Below are 14,296 nucleotides of genomic sequence, written 5' to 3'. Positions count from 1 at the left end.
TTTTGTAAACAGTGATTGTTGATTTGAATGTGATTTATCACTCAAACTATAGCTTATTCTAATGTATATTTTAGAAGATCATGAATGTTTGGATGGCTAGTAACCTCATTCTTAGAGCCAAATGTACTTGTTATAAATCTCCTCCCATCTCTTATATGATTTGTTTGTCACACTCTGTAGGAATTATTCCTTAGAATATAGTACTTTTTCCAGAAACTTTAAGTGTATCAAAGAATGGGAAAGATTGGGGAAAAAGTCACAGGACTTATGTCTTACAAATTCTGAGATTGCATACCTAAACTTGACTAGTTAAATATTCGATAGCTCTTCTAGATGGCAGGTGTTAATGAATGCGTTACACTTGTGGGTGTGCCAATAGCATACTCATCCCTTCAGCAACAAAGCTTACATTGATGCAAAAGAACAGAACTTGAAGTTCAGGATACTCTGTTCTCTGCATTAAGCTGTGAGACACAGAGGCAAATGGTTCAAATGCATTTCTTGTCTTCACCTAGGAGGATGACCATCTCGCTCGGGTGGAGGAAGCCATCACCCGCATGCTGGTGTGCGCCTTGAAAACTGCAGAGAACCCGCACAATCCCAGGGCTTGGCTAAACCCCACTGAGGTAAGCGGTAGCACTTAGTTCCCTGTGTTGTTGACCCTGACCAGGACATTTGTCTTCCAATTGAATGGAAAGTGTGTAGCCATTCTAAAGGGTCTACTTTTTCCTTAGGCTGAGGAAATATCCCACGAAGTCAATTGTCACTACCTCAATGGAGCTGTGTGTGCCTTCTTGGAGCATTACAGGACATCTAAGGCCACAGAAGTCCAAGCACTCAGAGCCAACAGGGAGCACAGGAAAAAGCACAGCCACACAGAGAGAGACCAGACACGTAGCCTGAATGAGAACAAGCACAGAGCAGCAGAACCAAAGGCAGCAGACCCTCTTGGGCCTGATCTGGTCCTTGTCACAGTGATGTCTGAGGAACCATCTTCAGAAAGGGAAGGCATGTTTGAAGGTAATGGTAAAGGCTTTGTTGACAAAGATGGAGGGCACTCTGGGAAATTGCATTGCACCAAAAGGGAACAGATGATGAATCAAAGTGAGAATGTGTCTGTGGACCAAATTGCTTCCAGTAGTCCTATGACCCCTTCTCCAAAACTGATTTCCACAGATGACTTGCTGGACTGCCTAGTGAATCCACAAGTAACCAGAATGGTAGCACAACTTTTAATACAAGGGAAAAGTTTGTGATTCTATTGGATGACATTTTAAATAATATTTTTTAAATGTCTTTTTAAAAAATAGGGTGGTTTTCAAATAAAAAAGAGAGTAAAGGGTCAATTTGCACTTGTTTGTAAATGTACTTCTTCCCTAATTAAATTCCAGTGTACTGCCACTTGCTCCCACACACTGAGCTCTTGGGTCAAGCTGGCGCCTTCTTGTTGGCTCGCCTTCTTCCCTCGGTGCCTTTGCCTTCCAGCCTTTCAGCCCACTTCCAGCCTTTCAGCCCACTTCCAGCCTTTCAGCCCAGCTCAAGCGTAAACCCCAAGTGTTGCCAGCAAGAAGTAACCGCCAGCCTCGACCAGCCTCTATAAAAACAGCCTGCTGCTTGTTTTTATAGATGAAGAATTATGGGAACAGAGCTAGGACATCTGTTCATGTGCTGTCTATGGTGGCTTTGGGATTACACTGCAGAGTTGAGTCGTGACACAGGCTGTATGGCTCAGAAAGCCCCAGACATTCAGTTCCTAGGCTCATGAATCCATTAGATTTGAGGTAATCTCCCTCTGACACCTGCAGAATCCTCCCAGGAAGCCCCTCTCACCGAGAGCAGTGTGCTAATTTGTAGAAATGTGTAAGGGGTTCAGTAGGCAGCCTCCCTAGGGAAGGAACTGAGTCAGCCAGGAACACCAAAGAAACTGCCAAAGGCTGCAAGAAACTGACTTCTGAAACAGTGAGGTAAGACCTCACTTAGTCAAACTGGTCCTGTTCTCATTACATTTGTAAGAATATCTGAGAGCAAATATTACCATGATTGTGTAGGAATTCAGTCCTTAGAAAAGCTTAGTGGTCTCTGCATAGCCATACACTAAACAGACATGCAATGGGAAAGATACATAAGGTCTCATTTTTTTTTGTGCCAGCCTCCTGTCTTCACACAGAAGGTCTCCATAAATCCAAAGGAAGTACATGTGCCATGGGGGGGAAGGAGAGAGGGTGCTGTGATGGGAGCAGGCCCAGGACTAGAGAGCCCCTAAAAGGAGCCCTTCTGAGGCTCTCACCATGTGCCCTGGCTGCTCGCTCACATGAGACAGGACACTCAAACACACAATAATCCAGGAAACAGCTGTGTTGCTATAGAAAAGCAGCGGAGACAGTAACACTCAATCCCCAAAGCCAACACTTCCCAGGGCAGATGGCGCTTCATCAACATACATGCTACTTGATGAGGGACCCTGACAAGCAACCTGAACCAGGTTGTGAACTTAAGGGGCCACTTGACAGGCTGGGCTACAGCCCCGAAGAACGTCCTGTCTCTGAGAGGATGGGAATGGAATCCATGACATTGCATTCCCAGCATATCTATGATGATTCCTGAAAAGTGGGTCAGTCCAGGGCCACCGAGAGAACCATCCTGCTCTGACCATTATATATTTAACCTATTCATTTGGTTATTGTCTATCTCTCCCAACCAGAGCATTAACTCTGTGAATATGGAATTTTTATTACTGCTGCATTCACAGAGCCTCAATCATTGTCTAGTATATGATAGAATTCATTAAATAGTAACCAAGCAAGGGGTAAGTAAAAGAGACCTTGCTGGCAATCAATACTCCTTCAAGCACACTGGAGCAGAGGATGTTAGATCCAAAACTAAGGGGTCTGCTGTTCTTACGAGGTATACAGATTCCTATAGTGAAAATAGGAATACCTTTTCCTTCAGGTGTTTTATTTGTTACATTGGAACCAATTCTTGAGCCACATGCTCAGTTGACTGAGAGAGGTCAGCATGAGATAGAATGGATTAAGAATAAACACTCACAGTCACACTCAAGTAGTCTAAGTTATATATGAACAATTCCAGTGAATTCCACATGTAAGCAATATTTTATAAAACTTAAGAAGAAAATATCATGGTCAGTATATTTCACAAAACTTTCTCACTCTGTGTATAGGTGGGACATAGTACAGAAGTAGCTTCAGAGAAATGTGAAAGCCATCCTGAGTTTTTCATTCAATTAAAGGCAACAGTCTTTGACATGTAGTGACCTGGAGGAAAGTTGACATGAATGTAAATGGATTTGCAAGCATAATTGGTGATGGGAGATAAGATTCTGATGCAGCAAGACATTCTGGCTCTTGGCAAAGGAGGGACTTGAGAGAAAACAGAACTGTTGAAAGAGGGACAAGCTGCCCACAGCATGGGTGTGGACTAGATCTAGGGAGTGCCAAACGGGGCTAGATTCCAGCACCCAGTGGTACTGGTGAGAGCCAGGGTGAATGTAGAATGGACTGAGATAGATCTCAGCTCCTATTGAACCACGTGAGAGCCATGTCTGGGCATGGTCCAGGTGTGGCTGGGCTGTAACACCCAGTAGTAACAACTGGATAGGGTATGGACTGGATGGGCAGAAATACTGTTCCTGCTATGACAAGAGGTGGACAAAGTCAACCTTTTCCAAGGACCCACTAGTGTGTACAAGATCTGCCACTGGGAGGAGACCTGATAGAGGAGTTTGGTAAACTCTTGTGTCAGGACACAGTCCCTGCAGGTAAGCACAAGACCCAAGACAAGAACAGCCCAAACTAGGCCACATTACAGTACCTGCTGGCATCGTGTGGGCCAGGCCAGGCCAGTTCATAATAGCCACTGGCATATCTGAGAACCAGAATGGGGTGCAGGAATAGTCAGGTCAGGTGGCAACACCAGTCAGTTCACACTGGGGCCAGGACAGGGGCTGGCTGGGCCAGGCTAGGCTGCAGCACCAGCCAGCAGGAGCTGGAACTAGGGGCAGGCTGGACCAAGCCAGGCTGTAGCACCCACCAGTGGATGCTGAGGTAAAATGAGCCATGCCAGTCTGGGGTGCTGGATCTGTGAACCCTGTGGGTGGGGGTCCGGTGGAGCCTAGGTCATCTGGCCCAGAACCTTCAGCCCACTTGTGAAGTAGGTCCTGGATCCATGAGCCCCAGGGGGTTCAGTGGGGCCTGGGTCACCTTGAGTCCAGGTCCTTGAGCCCGTCTGCATGGTGGATAGTAGATCCGTGAACCCTGGGTGCAAGGAGTATAGCAGGACTCAGGTCATCTGGCCCAGGTTTCGGCCTGCCTCCAAGGTGGATGATGGATCCATGAGCCCAGGGGTGGGGTGACTGGTGGGTCATCTAACCTGTTGACAACGCCAGTGTCACCGCGTACCCCGAGCCAAGCGGAGGGTCTAGGGTTATGAGACAAGACAGACAACACACACAACACACCAAGGCTCATTCTTGTGAAGTGAAACCCTTTATTCAAAGTCAAACTGCTCTTATATAGTCTACTTGGCCCCTCCCAGCACTTTCCCAATGCTTAAGCAACACCTAAGCTCCCCCGAGGATGTGCAAAAAGGGGAAGCAGGAAGGAGGGAAATTGCAGTCAAGCCAGGGGCTAAATGTATCAGACCATGATTGCCCTTCCTATTACACCTTGAGAACCAAGCTAAGCTGTGGAGTTAACCCTTGGGAGACCGGGGCCTACACTAACCCAGGTCCTTGGGCCTGCCAATGTGATGGGTGTTGGACTCTGAGCCCCAGGGACAAGGGGTCTGGCAGGTTCTGGGTTCCCAGGCTCAGGTCCTTGAGGCTGCCTGCAAGGTGGGTGCTGGGTCTTTGAGCCCCAGGTCAGTAGCTCCAGTGGGGCCCAGTCACCTGGTCCAAGTCCTTGGGCCCACTTGCACAGTGGGTATTGGGTACATGAGTCCCAGTAGTAGAGGATCTGGCAGGGCCTAGATTGTTTGGGCTGGGTCATTGAGGTGGGTGCTGGGTTCATGAGCCCCAGGGGTGGGGGAGTTTCTAGCGGGTACCAGGTCTCCTGACCTGGGTCACTGGGCCTGCCTGTGTGGTGGCTGTTGGACCCTTGAGCCCCAGGGGCAAGGGATCTGGTGAGTTCTGGGTTCTTGAGTCCACCTGCAAGGTGGGTGCTGGATCTATGAGCCTCAGGGCTGGGAGGGTCCAGTGAGGCTCAGGTTACGTGGTCCAGGTCCTTGGGCCTGCCTGTATGATGGATGCTAAGTCTATGAGCCTCAGGGACGGGGGATCCAATGGAGCCTGGGTCACCTGGCCCATGTCCATGGGCTCACCTGTGAGTACTGGTCATCCTCAGTGTAGAGGACGGAGTGGTAGATGGTAGGCCTTGGTGCACATAGAGGATATGGTAGCCCATTAAGGCCTGCAGAGGACATCTGGTGCCATAGCAGAGAATGAAGATTAAAATAGATTGGACAACTTCCGCAGCCAAATGATGACAGCAAATGGAGACTCTGAGGTCAACTGTTGTTAGCCAGTGGACATTGGAACACCCTCATCCATAGATCAACAAGATCAACAGCATTTCAGAACTATCACATCTACCTGGGCAGAATCCTCAGAACATGTGCCACATTGGGACCCTGGGTTGATACTGGGTGGTTGTTCCCCATCCCTGGGTACTAGAGGGTTGGGAGACTGGGTACAGCTTCTCCCCTTTTCTCCCCCATTCCCCAGAAACGGGAATAGGAAATAGAAAATTTGTAAACAATGATCATACCCACTTGTCCCTAACCATGGATCCTTCCCTCCCTAATCAACTATGTAAACACTATCTAAAATTTTAAAATTAAATTTAAGAAAAAAAGAGGAGGAGGCTGTCAATGCCAGGGGAGCTGGGCCTGCCTCATCCTGCATTTCCCAGGCCAGCATGCCTGAGTACAGGAAGCCAATCATTGAAGAGATACTTTGATCTTCCAAGGCCCAAAGGAGTTAAAGAATACAAGCTCAGCCTCATGCACATCCATTTATCTCAATGGTTTTGAGATAAATTTTGTTTCTGGTTGAAACAAAAATGTAATCCACCCTTGATTGCATTCCTCTTTAAGTCCATGAAATTGCAAAGGGTCACATGTGATGTTGTTGGAAGAGACCCACGAAGGCCAGGTGCCTGGCAGCCACACAGTCCTCATGTGGCTCTGGCTACCAGGCTGTCAGAAGCTTTTCACGTGCCAGTAAAAATTGGAATTCTTGGGCATTCATGCAGCACCTTACAGGCTGACTCCTTTGGAAAGGGACCAAGACCTTGGGTTCAGCAAACACCTCAGTATGACCCCAGTGCAAAGGGCACTGAAGGCTTTCTGGTGCTGGAGGAAACCACCAAGATCTATCCATGCTCAGCATGGGTCAGTTTACCCTTCGGATTTGCTAAACTATCCCTATCCTGTTCCCCTTTCTGTGATTTTCAAATGCACAGTAGGAGTTTGATGCTGGATGCTTTATTGTGAGCTTCCAAGACTGCTTTTCATTTTTATCAGCAATGGCATGTGTCTATCGTTCAGCTCCCCCCATATTTGCCCTTTATGATAAAAACGTCTACCAAGTGACATTGCTCAAGTATTTTGAAAAGGAGAAAATGACATGCTTGACATATTTCTTTAGACTGAGCATAACTGTAACATTTCCGAACATTATTCTTCGTTGCAACACACACTCTGATGTTTAACTTTGCCCTGAGTTGAGCACACATGCTGGAGAACAAAAGCAAATGAGAAGTGTTATTTTCTATTCATTTTCTTACACTCACTCTCAATATCAGCATCTGGGAAACCATTCCCAAGCAATAAAAAGTGTTTGCCCATCCACTTAAAAAAGAAAGCAAGAAAGAACAGCAAAAGGGATTTCAAGACCCTGTGCTAATAATGAAAGTAATGACTGAGTCCCCTCAACAAATACTGCTCCCAGTAGCTGCGACCCCTAGTGTCTGTATGAGCCATCTGCCTTGGCTCTGTCAGCCTTCTTGGCCCAGAAAACCTTAACTGAAGGGACTGCAAAGGAAACCAAAGCCAGAAGGAAAAACAACTGGCAATATGGGGACATTTCACAGACTGAGGTGTTCCTGAATCAGTGCTGCTAATCGAGAGGTCTCGGCAGCAATGGGGAGAGCCATAGGCCCCCTAATTTACAAGGGTCAAAATCCAGCACCAATTGGGAACATTTCTGTCTGTACAACCCCAGGCAAGCTAGCCGAGCAGGTTTCCTCTGCGCATGTTTCCTCCACTTTAACATACAGGTCGAACTCTTACCTCACAGGTGTGCTGGGGGCAGGGGTGAGGTGGAGATGGGCACCAACACTGCGGATAAATGTGCCTGTTACACTACCTGTTATAATTTAGGTGATAAATGTTGGCATTTGAAATGTACTTGGGTGTTAGCAAATGAGCAATAATGATTGCCTAATTCTTTTGGTGATGTACACAGATACCTTTACAATCATTGCCAAAATATGCTACTTAGGGCACATTTACTCTTAACCCGATAGAAGGTTTCACACTGAAGATGTAGCAGGCACTGTTCCATTGTCAGTGGAGCAGAGTGAAGAGCAATGAACAGACATCCTAAGAAGATGGTTTGGATTCAACGTTAAAAAGGCTTTCCTAGCAGGTGGTGTACTGTACTGCTCTGCCAGAGACACCTCACCTTGCGCACAGGCTCAGTCCAGCTCTGTGTGGTGCAAGCTGCTAAGAGCATGCTGCACCCCCAGAGCTCCAGCACACAGACATCCCGCATGCAAGTCATCGGTCACGGTAGGAGACATGAGTCATGCTCTGGAGAGGGGTCTAAGCTTTCTCGTTTCCTAAAAAAAGATTTATTTTTATTTGAAAGGCAGAGTTACAGAAAGAGGAGAGAAATCTTCTGTCCACTGGCTCACTCCACAAATGGTCACAATGGCAGGAGTTGGACCAGTTAGAAACCAGGAGCTGCCTCTGGGTTTTCCACATGGGCACAGGGGCCCACAAGCACTTGGACCTTCCAAGTGCTTCCCAGGCACAACAGCAGGGAGCTAGATCGGCAGTGGAGCAGCTGGTACTTGAAATGGTGCACATATGGGATATCGGCTTCACAGAGGCTAAGCCTGCTACACCTCAACGCCAGCCCCAGCTTTTCATTCTTAGGAAGCACACGTATCTGGAGCATCCACTGTACATTGGGCACTAGACCTCCTCCTTAGCCACAGTGAAGGTGTTGGCAAGCCACTTGGTGACACTATGCTTCCCCCAGCCCTGTGGTATCCTGACCTGACAGCCAACATCCCCAACACATCTGATATCCAAATTCACAGAGAAGCTGAGGGAGGTCTGATCTCAGTACCAAAGAACAAAGGAGAATCCTTTAATCTTTGAAAGTGCTGCTCAGCAGCAGGGGAGGGGAGCTGAAACTTGTTGGACAACTAGACAACATGTGGGTGAATGATGATGTTTTTTAAAGATTTCTTTATTTTTTATTTGAAAGGCAGATTTACAGAGGGAAGGAGAAGCAGAGAGACAAATCTTCCATCCATTGGTTCACACCCCAAATGGTCACAATGGCCAGAGCTGAGCCAGTCCAAAGCCAGGAGCCAGATGCTTCTTCCAGATCTCCAAGTGGGTGCAGGACCCCAAGGCTTTGGGTTGGCCTCTGCTGCTTTTGCAGGCCATCAGCAGGGCACTGGATGGGAAGTGGAGCAGCCAGGACACAAACTAGTGCCCATATGGGGTCCTGCCACATGCAAGGTGAGGATTTAGCCACCAGGCAAACTCGTCAGGCCCAAATAATGTCTTTGAGAAAGGAATTCCAAGATGTTACTGCTTAAATGTTATGAGGTATTCTGGATATGCCTGGTAGTCATAAAACACCACATACAGACTTGGATTTGCCACATTATCGGTGACAGTATCGTAGAGGTCAGCGACATTTTGAGGGTTCTTTGGAGGAGGCACGAGGTATGAGGAGTGTCCAACGGTGGAGACCCCGGTAAGTACTCGCACGTAGTACATGTGCTTTTGCCCCTGTGCATCTGGTCTGGAGTATGTATCTTGGGCAGAGTAGTTGGCATTGACAGCAAAATAGGTTCCCTTTCCATATGCCGTAGCTGTGCAGAGAAAAGAACATTCCTCAGAATTCCAAAAAATAAAAGTAAAGTAAGACAAAAATTTTAAAAGAGAGAGAAAGAGAAAGAGAATTCCAGTTGAATGTATACAATTGAGTATATTGGTCCAATATTTCAAAGAATATTTCAAAAGTTCTGTTTATATTTTTAAACTCAGTGTTTCCACTCACAGGCGTAGTCAGTCCCCGTGAGGATGAAATACAGTGACTCGACCCTGAACTTGGCCTGCAGCTGCCTACCAGCCACAGAATGCAATCAATGCACACTCTCTGGGCTGACTCCTGTTCCTGGGAACAGCCAGACCCCTTGCTTCCTTACCGTTCTTCCCAGCGTAGCTCCGGTTAAAGCCATTCGCATTGACATGCGGCACGGAGTTGACATCCGTCCCATGGAAGAGGCGCTTCTCATTGTCCATCTGGCCATTCTTAACATCCATGATTTTTTTCTTTGCCTGGTAGCTGTTCCAGAGATCTGTATTCTGTATCCTCTCAATCTGCAAATTCATAAAGAAAAATACTCTGCCAGGGCCAAGAGCACTTGCCAAGATACAGCAAAGGAAATAGGATTGCTATCTTTTCATAAATAAAAAATGACAGTAAACAGTAAATTCCATGTCGGGTGGCAGCTTTCTGCATTCAGACGTATTTCAGGTTTAATGTTTCATGAAAACAGGCACTGGAATAAATGTTTGCTGTCTTTAATATCCTTGATGCACTGCATGAAGCAATATTTAAAATGTTAAATGTTTGCTATATGAGCTCTGCCAACCCAGCTTGGTGACTCAGGTTTCATACATGCTCCCGGATAACTGCTCCTGTCAATGTCTTTGTCCCATTTTACCCATCGCCTCTTATCTCAGTCTTTCCGGGATATTGGTTAACCTTACTGTGTTCTAACAATGGAAATGGATATCTGATCCAGCTGGGGCATGAATCTCAACAGAAAGGTGTCTCCATGCTTTGATTCCACTCTTTGCACCATGACAGGGCCATGGTGCAGATTGTTGGGATCCTAAATTGTAAATAAGCTTGTAAATCTCCCCCTAATCAACAACAGTGACAGTTTCATATGGTTGTCCTGAGAGGACAGAGGGCTGCATTCCATACTGTCAGAATTTGTTTTCATTCTAGTAACTTCTATGGCCTGCCTTCGTCTGGTTCTTTATATCCCTGCTTCCCACTGCCCCAGTTCTGGATTTTCTGGTTTTAGTTAACATGCATTTCGCCCTCTATCTCCAAGTCTTCATTTCAGCATCTATCTTATTAATCTGATTCATGATTTAAAAGTTATTTTTCCATTGTTATTCTTTACCTACAGTTAAGTTTCTGGTATTCAACCTGCCTATATCCATCTCATCTTCATGTACTGAAAATTTTGTTTTACTCACTTTAAAATTCTTTAACATTTTTCCCTTAGAGTTCAAATCTCTTTTCAATTTTGTAATCTTGCTAAATGTTGAAAGGTTGCTTCCTATTCTTTTGTAATTTAATAACCACATGAAGGGAAGAATTACTTCAAATAATTTTTTACTACAATAACCTGATTCCATATTCCTCATGGGATAAATTCTAACGTTGAAAGGCACTATAAATAAATTTTAAGATAAACTTTTAAATACATTTAAAAACTGAATTCTCTCCCAGATAATCATTAGAAGACATGGCAAATCCAGGTGGGAACCAACCCCTGAGGGAAGCATGGAAACACAAAGACGGACGAACAGTGAGAGAGAAGGGCAAATATAAACACGACAGTGTAAATAACATGCTTAACAGGATTTTAATATATACAGAATTAAAATACCTGTTGAAAGTGCAGAAGTCAAGAAAGGATAAATAGAATTTAAAATATTCAAAATTTCCTGGGATATGCTAAATATGATAGTTTACATTAGAGTTAAATCAAGATGCATATTGTATTCTACTATCCCAATGTAACCAATAGACGAGTTGTAATAAATGCAGAGCCAACAAACAGGTAAAAATGGAGTGAAAAGAGCAAAAATTAGTGAAAAACAAAGATTAACATGCTGTTCTTAAACCCAAACACATAGCAAGTACAGTGAAACAGATGTTCTCCAAATGAAAGAAAGAGGAAAAACAAAACCTTACCACTACTAAAAGATCTACCTTAAGTATATAACTTTACTATATAACAATAAAAGGTTAAAAGTAAAAGAATGAGGGCCCAGCATGATAGCTCAACTGGTTAATCCTTCACCTATAAGTGCAGGCATCCCAACTGGGCACCAGTTCTTATCCTGGCTACTCCATTTCCCATCCAGCTCCCTGTGTTTGGTCTGGGAAAGCAGTGGAGGACAGCCAAAGCCTTGGGATCCTGCATCCACATGGGAGACCTAGAAAAAGCTCCTGGTTTCAGATTGGCTCAGCTCTGGCCATTGCAGTCATTTGGGAAGTGAACCAGTGGATGGAAGATCTTTCTCTCTCTCTCTCCTCTTTGTAAAAATGTACTTTTTCAACAAAAATAAATAAATCTTTAAAAAAGAGAAAGGAATGAAACAGATATAATCTCTAACAATAATCAAAGAAGGCAGCATAGCTACTTTAATGCACCTAATGATTTTCATACCATAATTTGGAAACAACTTTATGTATACTATAGGATAATGTAAATAAGTTAATATGCACTGTTATTGGGGACCCAATCTTCTATTGTACAGGAAAAGAGCTATAACTATAAAATAAGTTAAGAGAAATCTATCACAGCAAATTTTAATTGAAAACATGAACTTGGGCTCATGATTTTCCTAGTTCTAGCCATGAAAAGGTGTAAAAGGAATAAAACTTTAGTAGCAGTAAGCACTCGGCATACAACACTTGGCTTTCCACTACCATTGTCTGCTAGAAGAAAGCAGGGCAAGAGAGTTTGGCCTGGCCATCAAGACCCTTACAGCCCACCCTGGGGCCCAGCCCTCAGCCCACCCTCAGCCCAGCCAATAGACTCTGAACAGCAGCAGTCATGGCTTAAGCAGTTGGGTCACTGAAGTTCGCAGCGGAGAGCCAGACTGAATTCCTGGCTTCCCACTTTGGTTTCAGGCATTTGGAGAGTGAAGCAGTAGAGGAGAGCGCTGTTGTTCTAGCACTCGCTCGTGCTCTCTATCAATAAATTTTAAAATCATGATTAAAAAATAATTAGGGCTTCTCAGAAAAAAAAAAATGTCTGACTTCAGACCTGGACCAAGGAAAGCACAGGGTAAAATTAGAGATCTTGTTTCTTCAAGTGAAGAAATGCTCGATCATCGAAAGTCGTGGGAGCCAACTTCTCCACCAGAAATGCAGGAGAAGCGGTGCACCCAGGAGAAGAATGCTGTAATTAGGTACAGCATGCTAAATTGTCTTAAATTGGAGGGAAGAGGAAGTTTTCTTTTCAGACAATAAGTATAGAAAGATTGAAAGAATGACAGCATCAGTAAGTCACTACTTTGCAATTACCAGTGAAATTATAAAGTTATACAAGGGTCACCACTGAATGTTAAAATCAATTGGTAGAAGGCTGTTGGGGAACAGGCTCCCGACACAGCAACAAGTATCTTGCCAGATTACCTACTGATACCAATCCAGAGCTAATGGAAGTCACCACCTTAACTAGTGGTCAAAACCGTGAGACAACATTACCGTATGTGGTCCCTGATGTGATGTATTGCTTAAGAAGTATTTTCTCTCTTTAAAAAAAGTGTATGTATGTGTATATATGAAGTCATGACTACAGAGAGAGAGGGTAAGCACAGAGAGTGAGAGAATCTGTCATTCACTGATTCATTCCTTCACTCCTGGAATAACCACAATGACCAGTGCTAGGCCAGGCAGAAGCCAGGTGGCAGGAACTTCTTTTGGTTTTCCTACGCAAGTGCATGGCCCAAGCACTCAGGACATTAACAGGGAGCTGCATTGAAGTGGAGCAGTTGGGACTTGAAACAGCGCCCATAGGGGATAGTCAGTGACTACAATACAATGCCAGGCCCTCATGCATCATTCTTTCAATTAACATTTATGTGAATTGACCCAAGTCTTGCAACCTAACTCTCAGTTTTCCAGAAATAAAGAAGACAGGAATAAATTACATGGTGGTATGAAGAATCTGATAATTCTGGAATCTATAAGAAAACAGGCTTAGAATCCTTCAAAAGATATGACAGATTCAGAAGATGGACATTCTGCAATATAATTGACTTACAATTCTTAATAACTTCTATGTCATAAAAATATTTTTTGAAAATATTTTTTAAATGCAGGAGTATTGTTTTATGTGAGAAGAGAAGATGGAGAGATAATGATCAAATACACTATGAGGACTCAGCACCAAGTGGTACAGGGCTTACAAGGAGGGTTTGGGAGGGGAGAGAATTGGGAAAATTTGAATACGAATCTATATTGTGTGATAATGAATTAATGTTACTTTTTTTTTAAAGATTTATTTTTATTACTTTTTTATTGGAAAGGCAGATATACAGAGAGGAGAGACAGAGAGGAAGATCTTCCATCCGACGATTCACTCTGCAAGTGAGCACAACGGCCAATGCTATGCCGATCCGAAGCCAGGAGCCTCTTCCGGGTCTCCCACACGGGTGCAGGGTCCCAAAGCTTTGGGCCATCCTCAACTGCTTTCCCGGGCCACAGGCAGGGAGCTGGAAGGAAAGCAGGGCTGCCGGGATAGAACCGGCGCCCATATGGTATCCCGGGTGTGCAAGGCGAGGACCTTAACCACTGCGCCACCATGCCGGGCCCTAATGTTATTTTTTTAAAAATGCAATAGTGACATGTTGGTAATTTAGGAGAATGTTTTTATTCTAAGGCCGATTTGATAAGCTATTTAGCAGTGTCCTACTGGCTGCTATTTTCCTTCAAATGCTTCAGCCAAACCCAAGGAAGAGAATTTGAAGTTGGTTGACTTGAAACACAAGTCTTGCGGATGCCACCAGTCTTCATCATAAGACATGGCAATTAGGAGAGATGAGAGACAACTTGCTCTTTCCTATTGGAGTTTTCACCTGACTGGAGACTTCCAGCAAAAAGCCATAAAAGCTGCCTCCCTCTGCTTTTACTTGCTTCATACTCTGGATTGCACACAATGTTTTATTTGGGAAAAGGTCTCCACTGCAAAAGAGTGTAGAAAGCATTTCTCAG

At 44.7% G+C, this 14,296-nt stretch overlaps 2 protein-coding genes across 4 annotated transcripts in view; one reads left to right on the top strand and one right to left on the bottom strand.

Annotated features, from left to right (window-relative positions):
• The window catches only part of HSPBAP1 (HSPB1 associated protein 1), an 88,157-nt gene that overhangs the window by 43,472 nt on the left and 30,389 nt on the right, over positions 1–14,296 (top strand). For 2 of the 3 annotated variants that reach the window (XM_041002969.1, XM_041002971.1), the window contains exons 7-9: positions 516–626; positions 735–1,020; positions 7,667–7,809. In XM_041002969.1, the coding sequence (XP_040858903.1) occupies positions 516–626; positions 735–1,020; positions 7,667–7,809 (540 nt within the window). Of the gene's footprint in view, positions 1–515; positions 627–734; positions 1,599–7,666; positions 7,810–14,296 lie in introns of those variants that run through there. The other variant, XM_041002970.1, reaches the window with a different exon arrangement.
• The window catches only part of PARP14 (poly(ADP-ribose) polymerase family member 14), a 41,385-nt gene continuing 35,792 nt past the window's right edge, over positions 8,704–14,296 (bottom strand). Inside the window, exons 16-17 of the mRNA XM_041002968.1 lie at positions 9,471–9,645; positions 8,704–9,134 (exon numbers count right to left, since the gene is read on the bottom strand). Coding sequence (XP_040858902.1) covers positions 8,845–9,134; positions 9,471–9,645 — 465 coding nt within the window. The 3' untranslated portion in view covers positions 8,704–8,844. The remainder of the gene's footprint in view (positions 9,135–9,470; positions 9,646–14,296) is intronic.

The sequence above is a fragment of the Ochotona curzoniae genome, unplaced genomic scaffold (genome assembly GCF_017591425.1).
Source record: "Ochotona curzoniae isolate NIBS_2020 unplaced genomic scaffold, NIBS_Ocur_1.0 scaffold_2587, whole genome shotgun sequence".
Taxonomy (NCBI): domain Eukaryota; kingdom Metazoa; phylum Chordata; class Mammalia; order Lagomorpha; family Ochotonidae; genus Ochotona; species Ochotona curzoniae.
Note: the sequence above shows the minus strand (reverse complement) of the source record. Positions and strands in the feature narration are given on the sequence as shown.